The 22,988-nt window shown below is 44.8% G+C and overlaps 1 protein-coding gene across 3 annotated transcripts in view; it reads left to right on the forward strand.

Annotated features, from left to right (window-relative positions):
• grsm (probable aminopeptidase NPEPL1 granny smith protein) overlaps positions 1–22,988 on the forward strand; it is a 60,815-nt gene that overhangs the window by 13,143 nt on the left and 24,684 nt on the right. For all 3 annotated transcript variants that reach the window (XM_037427367.2, XM_037427368.2, XM_037427366.2), the window contains exons 4-6: positions 10,344–10,604; positions 14,284–14,365; positions 21,824–21,966. In XM_037427367.2, the coding sequence (XP_037283264.2) occupies positions 10,344–10,604; positions 14,284–14,365; positions 21,824–21,966 (486 nt within the window). The remainder of the gene's footprint in view (positions 1–10,343; positions 10,605–14,283; positions 14,366–21,823; positions 21,967–22,988) is intronic.

The raw sequence follows: 22,988 nt of genomic DNA on the forward strand, positions 1-22,988 counted from the left end.
TCGATTTCGACGTCTGAGGAAGGATAGGAGGGGGAGGAGGCGGAGCGCACCGCCGACCAATGGCGGCCTTGTGCTGCTTGCCGCGATATTCAAAACGCGTAATGTGTGCGTAGTTTTTCTTGTTTTTGGTTCATTCTTCGTGAAGATACGAGACTGGCTACTAGTGGATTGTGAAGGGGAAGACCTTCGCAGCATGCGTGCACGATTGCAAATGGCAGCCAACGTGTCGTTTTTGCTACAGGATAACGCGAACTATGCCATTTTTGCCGACTTTCGCGCATTTCTCACAACACCACTCCCTACTTCGAAGCATTTTTAGATCATTTCTCGTGGGAATTTCAGCTTGATATTTTCAGAAGTAAAAGATTATAGCCCAAGGATGCCAATACAACAGGGAAAAAAAAAGTGATAATTTTCTGGAAAACTGCGACTTTTCAACCCGCGTCTCCCCTTAAGTTTATAATTATGTAAGTGATATCAGGTTTTGAAGGAGATACTTGCACTATTCACATGCTAAAAAAATATGTGTGAAAAATTTTATCTTGATCTGGCCATCAGAAGTACCAGAAAAAGCATGTCCAAACTCTAGAAGTTGCCCAAAACTGCGTAGAAAGCTCAACTATGTGGCAAAGATATGCTTTTTTAAAAGGATTTGTTCAGTCATAAGGGCTTGACAATTATGGCTATCTTGAGCTTGTGGCTTCGGTGAAATCCTCATGCTAAATGTAGTGGCAAGCAGCCAGGTGACGATTTCCTGGGGAGCACCCACTTCAAGTTTAATTACAACCTTGATTGTTTTTGTCATGAAAGTGGAGAAACTGAATTCATGAAAGCAAGTAAAAACAGAAAAATGTTATTTAAAAAGAAACTTGCGTTTTTTGAGTAGCAGCTCCCCTTCAAGTGAATAGTGATCTTATTTTGGCTCTTTGCTATATCTGTATGTGAAATAACTTGAGAGCCTTGGAATGATCGTAATCTTGGGCTATGTGAAAGAAGTAGCATGTTTGTAGGAGGTAGAAAAAATTGATTAGAAATAGCAAACTATGTTTAGCATTTTGTAGAGTATTTTCTGCTTGAGATTTTCAACAGATGTTTTTAGACATATGGCTGTTTAGGTATTTGTAACAAATAACCTCTCTTGGTATGCAGCAAGTGGGATCAGAATCTTTATTGATTTGCATCTGAAAGCATAAAGTGTTGTGTGCACGATGTGGGAGGTACTTGATGAAATCTTGACTTCAGGAATGTTGAAACGGTGTTTCAGACTAGATATTTATTACAAATCTTTACGTTTTATTCTCCTGCTATTTTCAATGGTGGTCACTGCGGGCACTACTTTATGTTGAAGCTTGTGATCAGGGACAATGTATCGTGTGTCAAAAACAGCTACTTTATATATTACACTGTTTGAAACTGGGCTTTTCATGAGGTCAGACATTTCGTTTTTTTGGTGCCTTATGCCCTCATTCACTGTGGCATGTGTGGGTTTGCTTCACCACATGCACAAAAAAGATATGTTTATTGTTTTATCATAATTGTAATTCATGATAGCCACTATATTTTACAATGAAAGCTGCTATGGGATCACAGAAACAGCCAGTTCTGGTGGCGCGGTTGCCCCCCACCACCGCCACAGTCTGGAAGTGATATGCACAGTGAGAAAGAAATGTTCAGGATTGAGCAGGATTGGAACCCAGGATTCAACCATTCTACCACAGAGCCATGCTGGTGCTTAGAACTCCTTTGCAAAAAATTAGGGGGCCCTTATGCTTCACCTTTAAGAGTTGAATGTGGTAGCGATATCCTGTCTCTTGTGTGTACTTCAACCACATAGCGCAAAATATTTAGTGTAAGATGTTACTCGAGAAGGTTAAATTGGGCATTACTACAATGTAATTTGAAAGTGGCCTGGGTCAGACTGTTGGTAAAGCTTTCGCATCTGGCTGCATTTTGTGTAATGGGTAGCATGCTTTGAAGGAGCCCTGAAACACTTTCTGGAGTAACCTTCTAATTATTTCACTGGAAAAGCTTATTACGTTTCAAATTCAATGCTGCAAAAATTTTAAGAATCCGTTCAGTACGAGCGGAGTTACAAAGATTTGTCACAAGCTGGAATCGCATTCTCTTCTCTCGTCCCAACGAAAGCGCTGGAAGCTAAGCAGGGAGGGATGGAAGGGGCAAGCAAAAAACGTCAGTGGTGCCTCGTGACCTTCAGCACTTTTATTTTTTTTTCTTCGAATACACGACTTTTTCAGTGCGATCACGTACGCACGCGTGGACAAGTGACAGCCTCTCGCGGCGACCTCTGTAACAACCGAGCGTGCCATGTTCAATTCAGCCAATGGCTAATAGATAGGCTTACTACAAGTGATTTTGGGGCTTATTCCTTGATTTGTCCAGAGAAGAGAAATCAATTTTTAGCTTACTTTCATAATTTATTGTTAATTCTAGGCTGTGTGCTTCGCTATAATATTTGGCTCGTGTGTTGTCGGCAACCTCTACTACCGATTTGCAGTGTTTTCTGACCATGCTCAAAAAGTGTTGCAGGGCTCCTTTAAACCACGAGCAATTAGACGTGGAAAGGTTTGCAAACTTGCTATGTACCCACTACGGGACCTTGAGGGAATATGTGCAATAATGTGTGTGCCTTTTGTAATGAGTTGCCGGTTCTAAATCACAATGTCATTATGATGATTGCATGCTCTGACACTTCATGGCAGTGTATGCTTATAATGTACAGTATTACTGTGATATTACATGTTGTATCGTGAAACCCATACACAAGTTGTGCGTTTTTGTAAAGCCTGAGAGTTATTTTCACTGCATTTCTAAGCAGAAGTTATTTTCACTTTATTTCCAAGCAGAGGCATGGCTGTGTGGTAGAACATCTGCTTGCTATGCAAATGACCTGGGTTTGATCCTGACTTGGATTTGGAAATTCTTATTATTTATTTTATTTGCATCTTTGTCAATTTTTCGGCCACACTAGATGAATTGCTCACGACCAGTGGTGCCCCACCGACGCCGACACCAATGCCGACTCTGTAATTTTTGCAAAACGAGCTGTTTAACACTCTTGCGTTAAAAGACCCGACACAGGCACCATGTTGGGTCAGGAATTAAGTTAACAAATGGGACACTTTGTCAGTGTGCACCACAACCTTCAGCACTTTCACTTCATTCTTTTCTTCAAATGCGTGGATCACTTTCAGTGTGATCGCTAGCGCACGCACGAGGATGTGATAGTATCCTTTGGTGGCTATAACTATGCAGCTAACAGTGCTTGAATCGACCAACGGCTGTGGACTTTGGGTATATGGTGCAGTAGTTTGAATACATGGCTTCATTTGTAGAGAAAAGAGGAAAAGAGGGAGTGATCTATAGCTGACCTTGAAAATTATTTGTAAATTCCAGGCCGTGTGCTGCACTGTGTTTGTCTCTGGTAATCTCGAAGCCTCGCCTACTGATTGGCATTGTCCCCGCAGGGGCGCCTGCGCAAGTAGGCGTTTGGTGTGTAGCGACACCACGGACCCGAGCTAACGGGGTAGTTTTGACTCCCTCCCACGCCTAGCCGTGCGTGGCTTTGCCGTGTCCGGGGAAAAGGGGATCCTGGGGGTTGAGCTGACGCTGGGTGATTGGACCTTTAAGGCCCCCCGGCAGAGGCAACACACCCCTTTGGTCCCGGCTTCACGTAGACGGCACCCCTGGGCTCACCCACCCAGGGGAAATCGGCAGTCGCCTTTTCCTATCTCTCTCTCCCTACATCTTCGTCTTTATCTCTTACTATTTATCTGTCCTGTCTTCTACTCTCTTCCGCTTACTTCCAAACTTCCTGGCGGCTAGGGTTAACCCTGTGCAAATAGCCTACCTTGGTCTAGGCGCATTGGGTTATAGTGGCGTTGTACGGCTGGCGTCTGCAGGTTTCAGCATCCGTAAACTTGCAGCGTCCCCTCGTTGGGCTCCGTGGTGGGTGGCCGCCAACGCTACTGAATAACATACAATTAGCATGCACAAAGCATTCCCTTTACTTAGTGATCGTGCCTCCTCAAAGCGGGTACGCACCGAAGATATCAATTTTTTCATCCGGCCAAGACAAACCTTTCCTCATTTCCACGTTATACACTGCGAAAAAACTAACAAGCAAGCCAGAACAGTATCCCCCTTCGTAGTGGCTAGGTCCTTAACCGAAACTCTCGGTGCCGGGTACAAGGTTACCAAAATGGCCAGTGGAGATCTAGTCCTTGAAATACGTGACAAAGACCAATTCGATAAACTGAACACCCTCACAACGTTTGGAGACACACCCATCAGTATTACGCCACACAGGTCCATGAACTCATCTCGCGGGGTCGTATCGGACGCAGATTTGCTTGACCTGACCGAAGCTGAACTTCTTGAAGGATGGAAGAGCGAGAACGTGACAAACGTACAGCGTATTAAGATAAGAAGACATCAAAAGGAAATACCAACAAAACACTTAGTACTGACCTTTGCTTCGAGCGATTTGCCGGAAACCATTCAGACTGGGTATACAAAGACATCTGTGAGGCCATATATTCCCAACCTCCGCCGTTGCTTCCAATGTCAGAGATATGGCCACGGCTCGCAAAGCTGTCGTGGCCAGAAAACTTGTGCTCTGTGTGGAGTCGTGGGCCATGCGTCCGACAACTGCGAAGCACCTGCACACTGTGTGAACTGTGGCGGTAATCATGCCGCGTACTCACGTTCTTGTTCTTTCTGGAAAAAAGAAAAAGAGATCATCACTTTAAAGATAAAAGAAAACATTACATTTAAAGAAGCAAGAAAAAGAGTCTCGCCATTTTATGGCCCCACATATGCTGATGCGGCGCGCCAGGGGGCAGTGTCGCACCAGCCCTCGCCACTCCTTCGGCCTGCGCAGAGCGAGCCATTGGCTGTGGCGCCTGCCCCTAAGGCAGCGGTAGTTGAGTCTACTCCGCCTACTATTGAACAGAGACCAGGGACTCCAGGGTCCTCGGGTCTCAAGGCCTCACCTCGCCAGGCGAGGCCCAAGCTTCGAAAAACCAGCTCGCATGAGCGGGCATCCAGTGCCTCCGAGGAGGCAATGGATACGGCGGCACCCCTGGTGCCAAAAGAGCGGCGCGGCTCTCTGGAGCGCGCCAAGAAAACTAAAAAGCTCATAACAGGGCCTGATAATAGCCCTGCTACTTGAGCTCGACCTTTCAGCTTAAACAAGTCACTCCCTTAACGTACACACAGCACTACTTTACTTCCAATCTGGAAACACAAATTATACATTGGAACGTCAGAGGCCTGCTTAAAAACCTCGACGACGTCCAAGAGCTTTTATACAAACACTCACCTCAAGTGCTGTGTGTACAGGAAACACATCTGAAATCCTCCAATACAAATTTTTTACGTGCTTACGTCATATACCGAAAGGACCGAGATGATGCTGTGGCGTCATCCGGTGGCGTAGCCATTATTATTAACCAAGGAGTAGCGTGTACACATTTACCACTCCAGACATCCCTTGAGGCGGTGGCTGTTCGAGCGGTACTTTTAAACAAACTCGTCACCATCTGCTCTTTGTATGTACCTCCCCACCAACGTCTTGATAGACGTGAATTTCAGTCCTTAATAGACGAACTGCCTGAACCTTATTTGCTTCTTGAGGACCTAAATGCACATAGTGGACTGTGGGGCAATTCTCGCTGTGATGCACAAGGTCGTCTCATTGAACAATTTCTCTTCTCTTCCGGTGTCTGTTTGTTGAATAGGAAAGAGCCAACCTACTATAACGTTGCCAACAAAACTTACTCGTCTATAGACCTCAGCATCGTATCACCTTCACTTCTACCCCTACTGAAATGGAAAATCATAAACAATCCATATGGAAGTGACCATTTTCCTGTAGTGTTGAGTTCACAAACAACATATGAATGTCCTCTACATGTTCCCAAATGGCTGATAAACAAAGCAGACTGGGAACAGTTCCTCAACACTACACGTTTGAGTTGGACAGACATATGTAGGTTAAACATAGATGAAGCTGTGCAGTACTTCACAGCTTTTCTAACTGACGCAGCAGCCAGGTGCATACTGCAAACATCTGGAATGCCCGGCAAACAACACGTCCCATGGTGGAACACAGAGTGTCGTAATGCGCGAAAGGAACAGAACAGGGCATGGAGATCGCTTCGTAACTCACCAACAGCCGAAAATCTTGACACCTTCAAGAAAATAAAGTCTCAAGGAAGGAGAACGCGTCGGCAGGCCAGAAGAGAAAGTTGGCACAAGTTTTTATCAGAGATAAATTCATATACACAAGAGGCCAAACTCTGGAACATGGTTCGAAGGGTAGCAGGAAGAAAAGTACACTCACTCCCACTCGTAAACACTCAAGGTGATACCTTGGAAGATCAGGCAAACTTCCTCGGGGCACTTTTTGAACGGGTATCCAGCTCGTCCCACTATACTGACACTTTCCAAAAATACAGAACAAGAATAGAAAAACAGAAACTCGAACACAAATCCACTAGATACGAGGCATATAACCAAGCTTTCAGTCTAGCGGAGCTCCGAACATCTCTAAATTCCTGCAGTACTTCTGCCCCAGGTTCTGACCATGTGGTGTATGAAATGTTAAAAAAAACCTACCAGCCGAAACACGAAAAACCTTACTTTGTTTGTACAATGCTATCTGGTTTTCTGGCACTATCCCTACCTCCTGGAAAGAGGCTATTATTATTCCCATTCTTAAAGAGGGCAAGGACCCTTCTTTAGCTTCAAGTTATAGGCCTATTGCACTTACAAGTTGCTTGTGCAAAGTATTCGAAAAAATGATAAACTGCCGACTTGTACATATCCTTGAAACAAACAATTTGCTCGACCCATTTCAGTGCGGGTTTCGAGAAAGTAGATCCACCACAGACCACCTTGTTCGTATCGAGGCACAGATCAGAGACGCCTTTGTTCATAAACAATATTTTCTCTCTGTGTTCCTCGATATCGAAAAGGCGTATGATACAACATGGCGTTTTGGAATTCTAAGAGACCTGTCCCACCTTGGTGTGCGCGGAAAAATGTTTCATATAATCGAAAGTTACCTGTCAAACCGGACATTCCGTGTCCGTCTAGGCAGTGTGCTCTCCCAAACATTTGTCCAGGAAACAGGCGTGCCACAAGGTGGTGTGCTTAGTTGCACACTTTTATTATCAAAATGAATTCTTTGCACTTGTCCATTCCCCGCATGATGTTCTATTGTACATATGTCGACGACGTTCAGCTTGGCTTCAAGTCATGCAACTTGGCCATGTGTGAGCGGCAGGTTCAGCTGGGTTTAAATAAGGTCTCCAAATGGGCAGATGAAAACGAATTTCGACTTAACCCACAAAAAAGCACGTGTGTCTTCTTCTCTCGAAAGAGAGGCATGCACTCGGAACCTGACATTCGACTGAACGGGCAACGTCTGTCCGTCAAAGCCGAGCTTAAATTCTTAGGCTTAATCTTGGACAACAAGTTGACCTTCGTACCGCACATCAAGTATTTAAAAACAAAATGTTTAAAAGCCATGAATGTTATAAAAGTGTTGTCACGTACTACGTGGGGTAGTGATAGGCAATGCCTCATGAACCTCTATAGAAGCCTCATTCGTACCCGCTTAGATTATGGGGCCGTTGTCTATCAGTCTGCTACTCAAAGTGCCTTGAAGATGCTGGACCCTGTGCACCATTTGGGCATCCGCCTTTCTACAGGTGCTTTTCGCACCAGCCCCGTAGAAAGCCTTTATGTTGAGTCAAATGAGTGGTCGCTTCATCTGCAGAGAACTTGCATGTCCTTTGTTTATTTTCTTAAGGTGAAAGCAGACAGAAGCACCCCTCATACTCTACAATTAATGATTTGTCGAGCTCAACTCTGTTTCAAAACAGGCCTTCGATGAGGCAGCCCTTCTCAGTTCGCCTGAAGCGTCTAGCTGAAGAAACTGAAGTGTCACTTGAACACAGTTTAATGGCTCCTGTAGCATACCCGCCACCGTGGCAGTGGCAGACTATAGACTGCGATGTGTCTTTCCTAAAAGTTACAAAACATGCACCTATTGCCCATATCCGAACATACTTTCTGGAACTTCAACACAAATACACACGTCCTGAGTTCTTCACAGATGCCTCCAAGACTAACTCCTCTGTGTCCTACGCTGCTGTCGGCCCATCCTTTTCGGATGCTGGCCCTCTACATCCACGCACAGGTATCTTCACAGCGGAAGCTTACGCGATACTGGTCGCAGCTAAACACATCAAACAATTACAAATACAAAAAGCAGTAATTTATACAGACTCCCTCATTGTGGTAACGGCTCTGCACAGTCTTAAAAAACAAAAAAACCCAGTCCTTGTCTCACTTTACTCCATTTTGTGCACACTCTACACACTCAAACATGTTGTAGTGTGCTGGGTGCCAGGGCACCGCGAGATCCAAGGCAACGTGAGGGCGGATCAGCTCGCTGCATCCGTCCATGAGAGCACCGCCATTACATCCATATCAATCCCGGCCCTTGATCTTAAGCCGTCTCTCAAACAAAACCTCAGGGACTACTGGCAGAGCAAGTGGGATACACACACACAAAACAAACTACACGTTATCAAGCCACACCTTGGCCAGTATCACCAGTATCAAAATCACGTCTAACAGAGGTAACACTAACAAGACTCAGGATAGGACACACATACACGACACACACACATCTTTTATCCGGTGGTGATCCACCATTGTGTGATAAATGTGGTGAGGCATTAACAGTTCTTCACGTTTTAAACAGTTAGACACTCTAAGAAGACAACACTTTCCATTATCCTACCGACAACATATACCTCTACACCCTGCAATGTTCATTGGCAGGGAACCGCTTTTTAGTAATAAATCATTGTTAGCGTTTTTAAAAGAAATTCATAATTTTCATATCATATACCCGGGCATTCCGTAGCACAACCTCTCCAGAGAGGTTTTTGCTGCGGTGGCTACACTGGAAAGCACTTGCCTCATGGCCCTTGGACGCAAGGGTATGAACGTGTGAGGTACTTGTGCTAATGCCATACATGTCCACCATCGTTTTTCATTATCACCAACTTTTGTCACCTATTCACACCACACACACCTTTCACGGCATGGTCATGATTTTATTACTTGTATGTTTTTACCCGCCTTGCTGCGAGGAATTTTATGGCCCTTATACAGCCGCTAATCACAATCATTGTCCACATTCCTTGTCCCATGAACTGGCGCTCTTTGGCCATCAAATGGCCCTTGCGCCAAAAAACACCATATATCATCATCACTGATTGGCATTGTTTTCTGACCATGCTGAAAATGTGTTGCAGGGCCCCTTTAGTGTCTTGGCACTTGCAGCAGTTATTCCTCATATCACCACTAATACATAAAATCACCGCATGTAGGCAGGTGGCAGTCCAGGGGTTTTTATGTCCAGAATAGCATGGCAAGTCTCTGTCTGCCATAGAAGGCTAGGATTTTATCTCTGTATTAGACTTGCAAAGCCACTGTCTCAGAACAAAAGTAATAGATGAAGAGTGGAAGATGATGCATATAGACAGAATAAAAATTTTAATGTCTTCTGATCTTGAGCTATGTCCTCTGATACCTGACACAAGCTGCATGTGCAGTCGCGTCCGCGTCTGTATAGAGTGCACGAGCAGTCGGACTTGCTATGAGGGGCGGCGCCTTGCAGTGATTGAGGGGTCTGACGTTAGCCCAGGGTTATATGCGGCCTAATATACATACTGACCTGCTACATTCAAGTGGCGGCGTTGAAGAGTGCCCTTGTGTAACTGAATATGCACTTTGCCTCTGGGCGCTTGTGGCATCTCAATGCCGAACAATCGTGCGTCGGGGCTGATAACACGTGGCTGCCTCATTCAAAACAAGCGAGACGTGCTTTTTGGCTGTTCCGATGCACGCAGTAACATTAAAAAGAGATAACCTCAGCTAACGCATACAGCCAGCAGTACAAAGGCATATTCAGGCATCCTTACTGATTTGAAGAAATCTGCGCAGATGTGTCTGTCTAATGGGCTGTGTATGCTCCTGGGCACTCCACGTTGGAGCCCACAACTGCTGCAAGGTGCTGCCCCTCAGAGCAGGGCTGGCTGCTTGTGTGCTCTACACAGATGTGGATGTGGCTGTACATTGTGAACTTGTAGCCTGAGAATGAGAGCTATCAGATTACCCTAGCAAGTAAGTTTTGAATGGAAAGGAGAACAAATGAATGAACTTGGATACCCGCCATTGCTGTTCCACATCCTTAATGCATGCTAGTTTTGAGTGAATTTTACTCTTTTTTTTTTTTGCAGGTGGTATGTGAATGGCAAGATGTGTTTGCCAGCGCTTGTGCTGTTGCCAGGGCATTTCCAGTATTCAGCCGAAAGTCCACTGGTACTCCAGTGTCTCACAGTGTTACGGTGGAGTTTCTGCTTGTGGATGGAGTAGGCGGATGTCGCCACTTGGGTGAGCCAGAATTGCGCTGTTTGACTGCAGCTGCAGAGGGCATCCAGTTGACAGCAAAGATTGTTGACTCTCCATGCCGTGACATGAACACAGAGGATTTTATCAAGGTGAGATCGAGATAAGCTATGACATAAGGTACTAGGCTTAAAACTACGAACAAAAGTGGTCTGATTTCATGGTCATTGCGTGACATGCATGACATTGCGTGACGTTTGAGCTTACGAAATTTAGTGCACCTCAAGAAGTCTTAGTGGATAAAACTATAGTCTCTGTACGTAGTCAAGTTCACATTATTAATTCAAACGGTGCAGAAACAGAATATGAAAGATACCATGCAACATAGGTGCTGACTTCTAACAGGGATTTATTGTGCAACGCGAAATATATAGGCAGAAAAGGACTGTAGAAGACACATAATGTACATGATAAAAAGATGACTAGAGGTCACAGGCTTTTAAAAGTGCTAACATGTACTATCGGCATCAAATGAAACGCAAACAGCGGAGCGCGTGGCACAAGCCTTATCAATGGCATAGTGCGTGCCGTCCACCAGTCATTGACACAGACAGGCCCACACATCCGGTGTGGCAGCACTGCGCAATCCCCCTATAGTGTGGTATTTCTGCTCTTGTTCCAGGTATGGTAATGTTATTTGAAAGTAACAAAATAAAAAATACAGAGGTTAAACTACTGGAGCCGAAGGCGAGTATTGTAGTATTGTATTGTTTGTCATCATGGAGCCCATAATCACGGAATGCCTGGCAAATGCTATTTATAGTAGACAAAACTCTGTTCACAATGCTGGCAATTTCACGCTGTTTGACTTCGTGCCGGTAAAGCGAAACAATTTGTGGTCTCTGTTCCGAAGAAGCGCTCGGCATTTCCAGTTAGAGTGAACCCTTTTCCGGTTGGTCTCTGAAAGAAGGGTGCAGGTGAAGCAGTGCTGGTGAATGAGATATGACGATTGTTTTAAAATCAACCGCCAACCGATTATATTTCTCTTTTTGTTTTATCTTGCCAAGACACTGATTGCACTGCGACACTGAAGTAAAAGCAAAAAATTGCGAGTGATACAACCAAATACGCCCACGATGGCCGACATTATCACCATACAAAAACTGGGGCAGAAACGGAGATAACGCACTTTATAGGGGGATCGCGCAGTGCTGCCAAACCGGATGTGCACGCCTGTCAATGGTGATGACTGGACGGCCAACACCGTACTGTTTCTAATGCTTGAAACACGCGCTCCGCTGTTCGGGTTTCATTTGATGCCAATAGTACTACAGCATGATCCACTGTAAGAGGGAACACATGAGTGCGTGGCCGGCGGTCTGCGGAGCGCTGACTGCTGGCGAGATTTCGAAATTCAGCGCATACGCATTGGTTAATCAAGGTGATGCGTGCCCCGCATCGTCTGCTACTCATCTGCCCATGCACTCTGCGTGTGCTAGCGAGCCCTGACCCTTTGCGCTTTTCTTTTTTGCACTGTAAATCAACTGACACAAACTTAGCCTTCTGCTTCTTTAATGTTCCTATGTTTCATGGTCGCAGAGATGAGCTGAGAATGTGTAATGCATCAGACTTCAGTAGCCTTATCTGTTATCAAAAGTGGCCAGTTTCAGCAAGCAGTATGTGAAAATAATGATGGGTTCAATGATGTGTGAGCTTGCGAAAAAACTGCTGCAATAAAGCGGTGGTGCGGGCTAGTTGGTTTGAGTCACTTGTACTGATATTCATAGCATAAAAAGGAACTAAACTAGACGCAGACTCAAGCAAGGAACACATACACAGGATGGGCGCTACACATACACATTGCCCGTCCTGTGTATGTGTTCCTTCCTCGTGTCTGTGTCTGGTTCTTTTTTGTGCTGCGAATATGAATGCAGCAATAAATAAAAACTAGATTTTTTTGTTTGCTGGAAATCTGACAAGGAACAGGCAGAGTGACAGCTACATCAATTGCATCGCAAAAATATGCAAGCGCATACAGACACTTTCCTGCACACAGGTGAATTAATAGCGGATGAAATTAGGTGCCTGCCGTCCCTACGATTCAATGCGCATGCGCCGCATTTACAGATCTTGCCGCCAGATAGCACCTCGCCGCCTGGTGGCCACGAACTTGCGTGTTCCTTTTAACAGTGGACTGTACTGTACATCGTATGTCTTATGTAGTCTTTTTCTGTCTGTATATTTCGTGTTTGTGCAAGAAATCTCTGTTGGTTGTCGGCATCTGTGTTGTGTGGCCTTTTCTGTGTCCTTTCTCTACACGGTTCGGTTTAACTGTCTGTACATATCGATAAGCCCGCTTAGCCACCATTTTATCGTCAAGTTATTGCATTTTTCTTTTAAAGGGGGTATTTAGAACGAATGTAACAAGCGAACTATCTGTCATTATGACGTTGTTCTGCTGAGATTGAGGTAAATGTTTTGATTCTGCGGCCTTGTGTATAGTATTTCAATGAGTTTGAGATACCTAGAAAAACACTTAAGATAGATTTAGGTGCATGAAAACCCCAGGTGGTCAAAATCAATTTGCAATTACTTATTATGGCATGTTTTAGGTACTGCTGGCTTTCATAATTACAAAACGGTGCCACGAAGCAAGACGAAAACATGGAGCACGTGAAACACAACTGCCAAACTCTCAACTAACTTTTACTGTTCATGTGTGCAGAACATAAATACCCACATGTGGCTTCACACTGATAACAAACAACAAAGAAACAAAAAATACAAAAGGAGCAGCTAAAAAATTTAGCAGATCGCAATCATTCAAGCAGTAGTCGAATGGTGGCCTCTACCACATTTTTTTTATTAATTTGGGTCAAGCAGTGCGAGTTTGGCCGACTTCTTTGTGTATGTTAAATAGTTATGGGTATATCGCGAGCAGGATCTTAGTGAGGAATGTTTTGCCTGTGGAGAGGGAACACTAGCTGAAGGCCTTGTCTGAGGAAAGCACTTAACTTCAGAGAAGTGCCTTTTTGAACAAGTTACAGCATAGGAAGCAAAGGGTCTTAGGTCTTCTCTCTCTCTCCTGTCCTCTCTCCCCCTCTCCCCCTAATGAGATTGATCGTCGATTTATTAGGCACTTCGACTGCATCAACGCTAAAGGGGTATCCTATGGTCTGAAATAATGACAGTACTCAGATTAGAGCACTGGTGTCAGTTTTCTCAAAATGAACTGCACGCTATGATGTGATATGTATATCACGAGAAGCAGTTTTCACCCAATCTAGTTTGGCAGCACTGCACATTTGTGCAGTGCTGCCAAACTGGATGCCTGCGCCTGTTATTGGTGATGACTGGAAGGCACACACAATACCATTGTGAATGCTTGCCGCTGTTCGAGTTTCATTTGATGCCGATAGTACCTAGGGGCGATACTTTGGGGTAAGATTATCACTGCATGGTATTAATGCACTGCTGCGAGTTTTTTTTGTTGAGGCCGAGTAAACATCTTGGTTCTTTCAAGATTTCAATTGAAATTCTGTCTTTTTGTTGCTTAGTTTCTTTGCTGGCTATTTACAATTACTTCAATTTCTCAGTCATGTTGGCCATATGACTAAGCCATTTGGCATTGAAATACACTTGTTACTGCTAGAGTTGATGTAGCCTTAGCCCTGTATTAACATTTGTGGAAAATACTGATTGTAATTGTTCAGATGGGTACCTATTAGCATTGTCAAGTGTTTTTTTTTTTCTGCTCTACTGGAGTGTTGTTTGTTGTCTCCTGGAAGACTCGCATTTTGCATCTTTCTTCTTTTCTTTGCCTTTTTCCAGGAGGTGGAAATTATTGGAAGTGCTCTAGGCCTCAAGCCCACTATAATCAAGGGGGAGGAACTTAATGCCAAAGGCTTTGGCGGTGTGTGTTTTTGATGTTTAAAATATCCTTATTCATTTTCAACGCATGTGTACATATGTTGGACAGGTGGTTTTATTTCTAGGTTTCAATTTACCTACGTTAAGATTTTACTTCAAGGAAATGTGGAGATGATGTAATTTGCACTTTCAAATTTGAAAAGAATTTAGCCTTTCTGCTTTTTTATTTAAATTTTGCAATCTTATAGTGCTCGATGTGATATTTTGTCATTAAAGCCTGCATATTCCATATCTGGAAAGAACACTAAAGTCTTGTCAGCTTAACTTTATGGGCCATCCAAAGCTAGACAATATTTTAATTCTGGTATGAGGAAATAAATTTTGAAATGGGTGGGGGGGGGTTAGTTGCTGCATGAAAGTAGACTTCCCAGCTAATTTGAAAACTTTTCTACCAAATGACGAGGCATTTTATACATTTAGTTTGTCATATGTTCAACAACTTAGTCCTGTTGATGCTGTTTTTTATAAATTTGCAAGCTGGTGTAACTGTCGAAGGGTAATTCGTTCAAGAAGTTATGGTGCAGAAATTTGTGGCTAGGTTTCATTTATTTCGGTCAAAGTTCGACAAGGTCCTTCATAATGCAAATGTTGGTGTGCCTACAAGGGGATTGGTAATGGCTGTACCATGTACTATAGTATATGAGCTGTAACGATAAATTTTTAAAAATATAGAAGGTATGAAAGAGCTCAAGAAATTGCATTTGACGGTTTATTATGTGCTTTCTTTATAGCAGTCTTTGATTGCCATTGGACATTGATTCTATTCTAACCTAGCTGTAGGTATGCTAAGAAAAATAACCTCTTGAGGTGTAATGTCCACATATGTGGATGCAACTTGTTTTCACCATTTGTTTGGACTAGTGGCCAAGAAAGAGCAAAATATTTTGCAAATAGGATTAGCAGAACCTTCTGCATATTGCAATGCTTGTTTCTTGCTTCATTTTGATATTGTTACGGTTAAAGTCGAAGGGTGTTTATTAGCAGGGCGAGGTTGATGGTCGGGTAATAATGGCGTCCGTATCTGCACCAGTTCACGTCTTCCTCCTCGTCTCCTCTCTCGGCTCATACCCGTTGCATTTCCCGGCTCCCAGACAAAGCCCACTGGGCGAGTATGAATCACTCTGAATGTTTAGGGTGAAATCGTTTTTAGGCGAGCGACATGTACCAGCTGGGTCCAGTTTGACGGACGGCCAGCTGATGTCAGCTGTGCTACCACGTATGTCAAATCGCTCAAGCGATCAACAATGACGAATGGGCCACTGTACTGGGGTAAAAACTTCTCGCATAGGCCCTGTTTACGTTGTGGCGTCCACAACCACACAGTCTCCTTTGCAGTATGCGACAGACTGATGTTGGCTGTCATAGCTTTCTTTCGATCGGTGTTGCGAAGCCACAGTACGAAGACGAGCAATACGCCAGGCTTCTTCGGCTAGGCAGAGTGTCTTGGAGACAGAGTAGTCGCTATGGAAGTCAAATGGTAGAATAGTATCGATGCAGCCTAATGGTGAACATGCGTAAAGGAGGTAAAAAGGACTGTAATTGGTTGTCTCATGTTTGGCCGTGTTATACGCATAGGTAATGAAGTGGAGAATGTCATCCCAGTCCTTGTGGTCAGATGATACGTACATGGCCAAAATGTTAGTCAGAGTTCTGTTCGTACGTTCTGCCAGCCCATTTGAGGGTGATAAGGGGATGAATGGCGGAACTGCGAATTGCACAGACGAACCAGTTCTTAGATGGCGTCCGCAACGAACTGACGACCACGATCACTAATGATCATTTCGGGAAGGCCCATGCCTAAGAATGATGAATCTAAGCAAAAACATGGCCACACATGCCGCTGTCGAGGATGGTATCGCCACAGTTTCTGCGTAACGAGTCAGATGGTCGACGCATATCATCATCCATCGATTGATGTTAGACGAGCGTGGAAATGCACCCAAAAGATCGATACCAACTTGATCAAATGGTAGATGAGGAGGTGGCAGTGGATGGAGAAGACCTGGCGGAGGAGTCGTAGGCCGCTTGTAGCGTTGGCATTGTTCACAACTTGTGACATAGTGCTTGACTGTGTACTGCATTCTGAGCCAGTAAAAGCGTTCTTGTGTCCTATTCAAAGTTCTGATGAACCCCAGATGACCAGCTGTCGCATTGTTGTGCATGGCCTTCAGAATGTCAAATTGTAGACTCTGTGGTATGACTAGAAGGAAGCGTGCGCCTTTAGCCGAATAATTTATCTTGTATAGAAGGCCGTCATGGACACAAAAGCGGCTGGTGGCTCTAGGACGCGATGCCGCGACAAGTAATGGCTCCAAGCTAATATCAGCCTCTTGTTCTTTCTTGAAAGTACTTAAGTATGGGAATGTGGAAGAAATGGAGGCAAAACAGTCATCAAAACTGTCTTCTTCACACTCGGTCGTCTTCAAGGGAAGGCGAGAGAGACTGTCGGCATCCGCGGGGCGGCGTCCAGACTTGAACGAGATGACGAAGTTGTGCTCCTGAAGTCGAAGAGCCCAACACGCCAGTCGACCAGTCGGGTCACGAAGATTGACCAGCCAGCATAAAGCGTGATGGTCGGTAACGATATTGAATGGACGTCCATAGATATAAAGTCGAAATTTGTGTACCGTGAAAACCGCTGCCAAGCATTCTTGTTCTGTTACGGTATAGTTGCCTTCAGCTTTGTTGAAAGAGCGACTGGCATAAGCCACTACGTGCTCAGCTCCTTGATGACGCTGCACAAGTACAGCACCGATGCCGATGCCACTAGTATCAGCATGCACTTCCATAGGCAAGGACGCATCAAAGTGACGCAGTATGGGCCCCGACGTTAGTAGAAACTTTAGCTGGCATAACTCATCGTCGCAAGCTGAAGTCCAGTTGAAAGAAACGTCATTTTCAAGAAGACATGTTAGGGAATGCACCACATCAGCGAACCTCGGAACGAAACGACGAAGATATGAGCATAGGCCCAAGAAGCTCTTCAGTTCCCGCACCGATTTTGGTGGTTCGAAAGAGCTGACAGCCTCGATTTTTCGTGGGTCTGGCCTTACTCCATTTTTGTCAATGAGATGTCCAAGTACTAATGTCTCCGTTTCACCAAAACGACATTTCTTAGAGTTTAGGACCAAGCCGGCCTTTTGTATGCATTCCAAAACAAGACTGAGACATCTGTTATGCTCGTTCAGTGCGCTGCCAAAAATCACCACATCATCTAAGTAGCATAAACAAATTTCCCATTGAAGTCTTCAAAGTATTGTGTCCATAAATCATTCGTATGTTGCCGGTGCATAACAAAGACCGAACGGCATAACATTGAATTTATAAAGGCCGTCAGGTGTCACAAAGGCTGTTTTCTCTTTGTCGTTTGGGTGCATGGATATTTGTCAATACCCTGATCGCTAATCCAGTGACGAAAAGTAGGCAGCGAAATGCAGGCAATCAATGACGTCATCAATTCTGGGAAGCGGATACAAATCTTTTTTTGGTGACCATGTTTAGTTTTCTATAGTCGATGCAAAAGCGCCATGATCCATCCTCCTCCCTACTAAGATCACAGGCGCTGCCCACGGACTAGATGACTCTTGGACAACACCTTTCCGCAACATATCGGTGACCTGTTCACCTATCACTTCCCTCTCTGTCGACAACACGCGGTAAGGTTTTTGACGAACGGGGTGTGCAGAAGTGTCAATTCTGTGATGAGCACGAGAACGTGGTAGGGAAGTTTCCGTATCACCTTGTGTGAAATCAAACCCTGAAAGATGTGTCATAAGGACTCGTGCAAGAGCGTGGCGTTCATGTGAGGGTAGCGACTTGCTGATCATTCTTAAGATCTGTTCTTCAGAACTGCTTCGCTGGGGGTCGCTTGTTTCAGACTGATGCTTTTCACTTAAAATGGTGATAGTGCCGTACGTGATTTTCTCGAACTCGGCAAGCTTCATATCACGCGGAAGAACAGCAGGCACCGAAGAACAATTGAAAGCCCATAAGCTTGAGGGGCCGTTCACAACTGTCACGAGAGAACGCGGCACAAGTACAATTTTCTTCCCGCAACCCGTCGCAAATGATTGAATTTGCGCGTCAAACGATGAAAGGTTGGCAACAGCAAAATTGACAGGAACACGGGATAAAGACCACGGTGCTAAAAGAGAATCATTTGACACGACGAAACAGTTTTTCTCCGGTAAAGATGTCTCAGCAAACGTAGACAAAAGCACGTTATTCACCGTAATTTCCCCTGTGCCGAAATTAACGGAAGTACCACAATCCTGAAGAAAGTCGATCCCAAGAATCACATCATGAGTGCACCGCGGTAATACCAAATATTCCGTGACAAGATATTCAGCACCAAACAAAACACTTGCAACACAAATACCTAGAGGAACGAGGCACTCTCCGCTGACACCACGAAATGTCACACCACCATTCCACGGGAACATAACCTTCCGACGAAGTCTTTCCTTGAATGTGGCACTCATGACGGAAACCGTAGGAACAGTATCCACTAACGCAGTTGCAGGCACACTATCAATTAACACACACACTTTGTTTCGGGACAACATAATAGAAAGAGGAGCAGTTTGCAGAGACGGAGACCGGCCGGCGACCTTACCTCCATCGGCCGCGCTGGCTAGTTTCCCGATAGAGGCGGTGGTGTAGAACGTCGCTGTGGTGATGGTGAATGGCGTAAGCGATTGGTTAGTGGCGTCAGGCTGATGCTGGTGAGTCACTCCTCCTGTTGGAATGGCGGAAGGAATTCCTGGGTAACGAGCCTTTAGCGTTTGTTGTGCGATGTTCTGCCGGCCAATGATCATCGTTGATGCCTTCAATGTTAGGCCAAGTCGGTGGTGGGCCATACCTCGTCTGGCGGCGACGGCGACAAAAACGAGAGATGTGTCGTATCGCACCGCAGCTGTAGCAAAGAGGTGAAGGCTGACCGACATTGTAGACTTTGGGATAAGCTGCCTTCGGATGCTGCGAGTAGTAGATATGATCTTCCAAGTGCCGATTCGCGGTCGTACCCCGATAAGCGCGTTGGTCATTCGTCACGTTGTCAGAAAATGTATGGTGGTGCTGTTGTAGGGGATCGGTCCGACTGTCTGCAACGCCTGGCATGGCCGACAGTGAAGAAACCACCGGTGCAGCTTCGTGAGGTTGATTACAAACGCAACTGAACTGTTCGGCCTTCACGGTGTTCATTGATTTGCTGTGTCACTCGAGTTCCTCACGAACAATTTGCCTCACAGTGGTCGCAAGGTCCCAACGGATACTGTAGCTGTCCTCAATGCCTGCAACCGTCGCAACATTCACCAACCTGCCGAACTTTGGCGTGATACGGTGTAGCTTAAAGGTCTCAAATGTGTGGCAATGATTGATCACGTCAGCAACCGAATTCAGACTCTTCTTGCCAATCAAGTACATGTCTTCGGCAATACTTTTCAGAAGATGCCCGACTTTGTCCTCTTCGGACATGCGAGGATTCGCCCTCTTACACAACTTCAGGATTATCTCAATGTACGTGGTACAAGTCTCACCTGGCACTTAAGCACGCTGAAGTAATGTTTGCTCGGCTCGCTTTCTTTTCGCAGTGGAATCCCCGAAGCACTCTGCGAGTTGGATAGCGAAGTGATCCCAGGTTGTTAGCGACTCTTCGTGGTTCTCAAACCACACAAGAGCAGTGTCTGTGAGGGAGAGAGCAACATACTCTAGCTGAGCCGTAGCATCCCAGCCGTTGCACTTGCTCACACGTTTGTAGCGTGTTGGCCATTCTTCCACATCCTCGCCGGGTTTCCCTGAGAAAGGGCACGGCTTCAACTGATGCATCCAGGCACCGGGTGTTTGTGCCAGAGGAGTTGAAGATGAGTGTATGTCACCGTTGTTTGACATAGCGAGTTCCGGTAGTGTTGGAGGCAGTCAGCGAGGATCTAGTGGCAGTGACTCCGTCGTCTTGGGCGATTACCCAACACCTCCACGACAAAACTGTTACGGTTTAAGTCGAAGGGTGTTTATTAGCAGGGCGAGATTCATGGTCGGGTAATAATGGCGTCTGTATTTGCACCAGTTCACGTCTTTCTCCTTGTCTCCTCTCTCGGCTCATACCCGTTGCAATATATGGCAGCGATGATAGCTGCAGTGTCATCTTCAGTGACCATGATAAGGAAGCCGCCAATCTTCCGAGTATCATCATGCAAGGATTCAGAAAAGTGGCTTGGGTCATATGAAAAAACAGTGGCCTTCAAGAACCAGGACATAAATCGCACTTTTTTTTTGGAAGACAGTGCCAAGCCCTGGTTCGAGAACAGGGAGTTTGCCGTGATGTCAGACATGTTAAGAACCAGCTTCTTAGCAGTGTTTACGAGCGTCCTATGAAAGGAAACGGTTGCCACGCTCTTGGAAACGTGGGTGCACCTGCCGAACGACAGTAGGTTTTACCATCTTTATAGAGATTATCTGGCTTTTTTGCCACGCCACTGTCGACATGCCTGAAGAGAAGAAAGTGTTTCTTCATGCGATGGGTCAAGCAGGAGCTCTTTACAGAACTGATGAGGAACCCACCTAAAACTGTCCCTCAGTTTCTATAGGAGGCAACCACGATCGAGAAAACGCTTGAAATGCGCATACGACAGTACAATCTTCAATTGTTTCCCGATCGCACAGCTGTTCAAGGCCTCAATTTAGAGGACTTGTGCAAGACTATCCACGCTATCATGCGAGAGGAGCTGCGAAGCTTTCAACTTTTCCACAGCCTAAGGTAATGTAGATTGCTGAAGTATGCGATGAAATCCAGCAGTCACTGGGGTGTTCCTTATCTAGCACCACTGCAGCCACAAGCTGTAGGCTATGTTTCTGCAGTCTGCCATCACACTCCCCTTGTGCGACCACGTCTAGGAGGCACATTACCGCAGTTTCATTGCCAGGCACCACCACCAAAACTGCCCACCCGCTTGTTGCCCAACGGTACACTCCGGGGAAGGCCGACGTTTGACTTGTCCCTGACACTTGTGTCTTCACTGGATATCAATGTGCTGCATATGACTGCAGCTGACCACTTTGGTGAAATACTATGTTTTTGACATTTCAGTCGATGGGATGCGTTCCAAGGCCAATGTCAGAACTTTTTATTTGCTCTAAACGAATGCGACTGAACATAAATTGCGCATGGATCTTGAGCCCATTATTTTTGTTAATGTAAAAATGGAACATGACTGACTGTAGAATAATTAAATATGCAGTTGCATGCTAATGAGAATAAATTGTGAAAACTTGCACAAAAGAACATAATTCTTGATTTTCATTCTTGAAATATAATATCAAGTGCCTTAGCACTAAGTGGCAAAAATTGGTCCACCTGTAAGCAGTCGGTGATTCGAGCTTGGAGAGGATTTATTGTGCTGGTCCACTCAAGAAAGATCCATAGCTTTAATTTTCTCTTTTTTAGGTATTTACTCTGTTGGCCGTGCAGCAGTGCACCCACCTGCGCTTGTAGTACTAAGCCACACGCCGGAGGGCTCTCAAGATACCATTGCCTGGGTGGGCAAAGGTATTGTGTATGACACCGGAGGACTCTGCCTGAAGTCGAAGGTGATTAAAGGCTTTTTCTATGCTGACATTTTGTCATCTCTGGAAAGTTTGAGAGCTTTGACTTTTGTAGTATTAATACCTCATACTATTATTCAACACAACTGGCATACTCTGTCTTATTATTTTTATGCTGCCAGCCTCTCACTAATGATTCTTGCTACACTCTGTTAAGTTGGGCTAGTTAGCTAATCATTCAACCAGTTATTTGATGCCAGCAGTTACATATATATAAAGTGCAGGCTAAAAGCTCAGACTCAACTTAGCAGGCCTATTAGTGTTAGTTAATGCTAGTGTCTCTACATTCAGTTGCAGGACTCAACCAGAAACAAATGAATAACCATTTCAACGCCATTTAGTAGTTTTATTTATATTTGAAAAAAAAAAAGAGAAATATGTAAATAGCCTTAATAAATTTGCCTCGAAGTACAGCTAAACCATTCAAACCCAGCAAACATGTCACTGCCAGTCTACTTAGCAATTTATTGTGAAGGGCTCAAGGTCCTTGTCCTGTGATCACTGCCGGTCACACTACTTCACAAATGCACACAAGTGCCTGACAAGTCCAAGTGTTCATGTTACTCGCTTCCATTTTCTATTGTATATTATGCACCAACTACAGAGGATGCATAAGAGCCTTGAGCATGTAAACGGAGTACCTACTTAAGACCAAAGAAAAACATGCTAATATACGGCCGAACCTAAGCTTCAGCAGGAAAACTTTACAGCAGTTTCACAGCTGTAGAAATGTATGTTCTGTTTGGGAGCACTTTTTGTGTTGTGTATTTATTTATTTAAATGCTTTTTTTGCAACCTCTTCACTTGCTTTCTCTGTACTATTATGTTATGCACAGCATATTTCTGCGTAATGACAATGTACACCTTGGCATATTAGCACTATCTTTAGCAAGCACGGGGAATACTTGGCTAATGTTTGGCTAATGGCTTGGCTAATGCCTAAGGAATCATGCCTGCTTCTGCAGTACCTCTTTTTCTCAAGGATTCAATTCTGTTAGACTAAGGCA

This window comes from Rhipicephalus microplus, chromosome X (assembly GCF_043290135.1).
Source record: "Rhipicephalus microplus isolate Deutch F79 chromosome X, USDA_Rmic, whole genome shotgun sequence".
Classification (NCBI taxonomy): domain Eukaryota; kingdom Metazoa; phylum Arthropoda; class Arachnida; order Ixodida; family Ixodidae; genus Rhipicephalus; species Rhipicephalus microplus.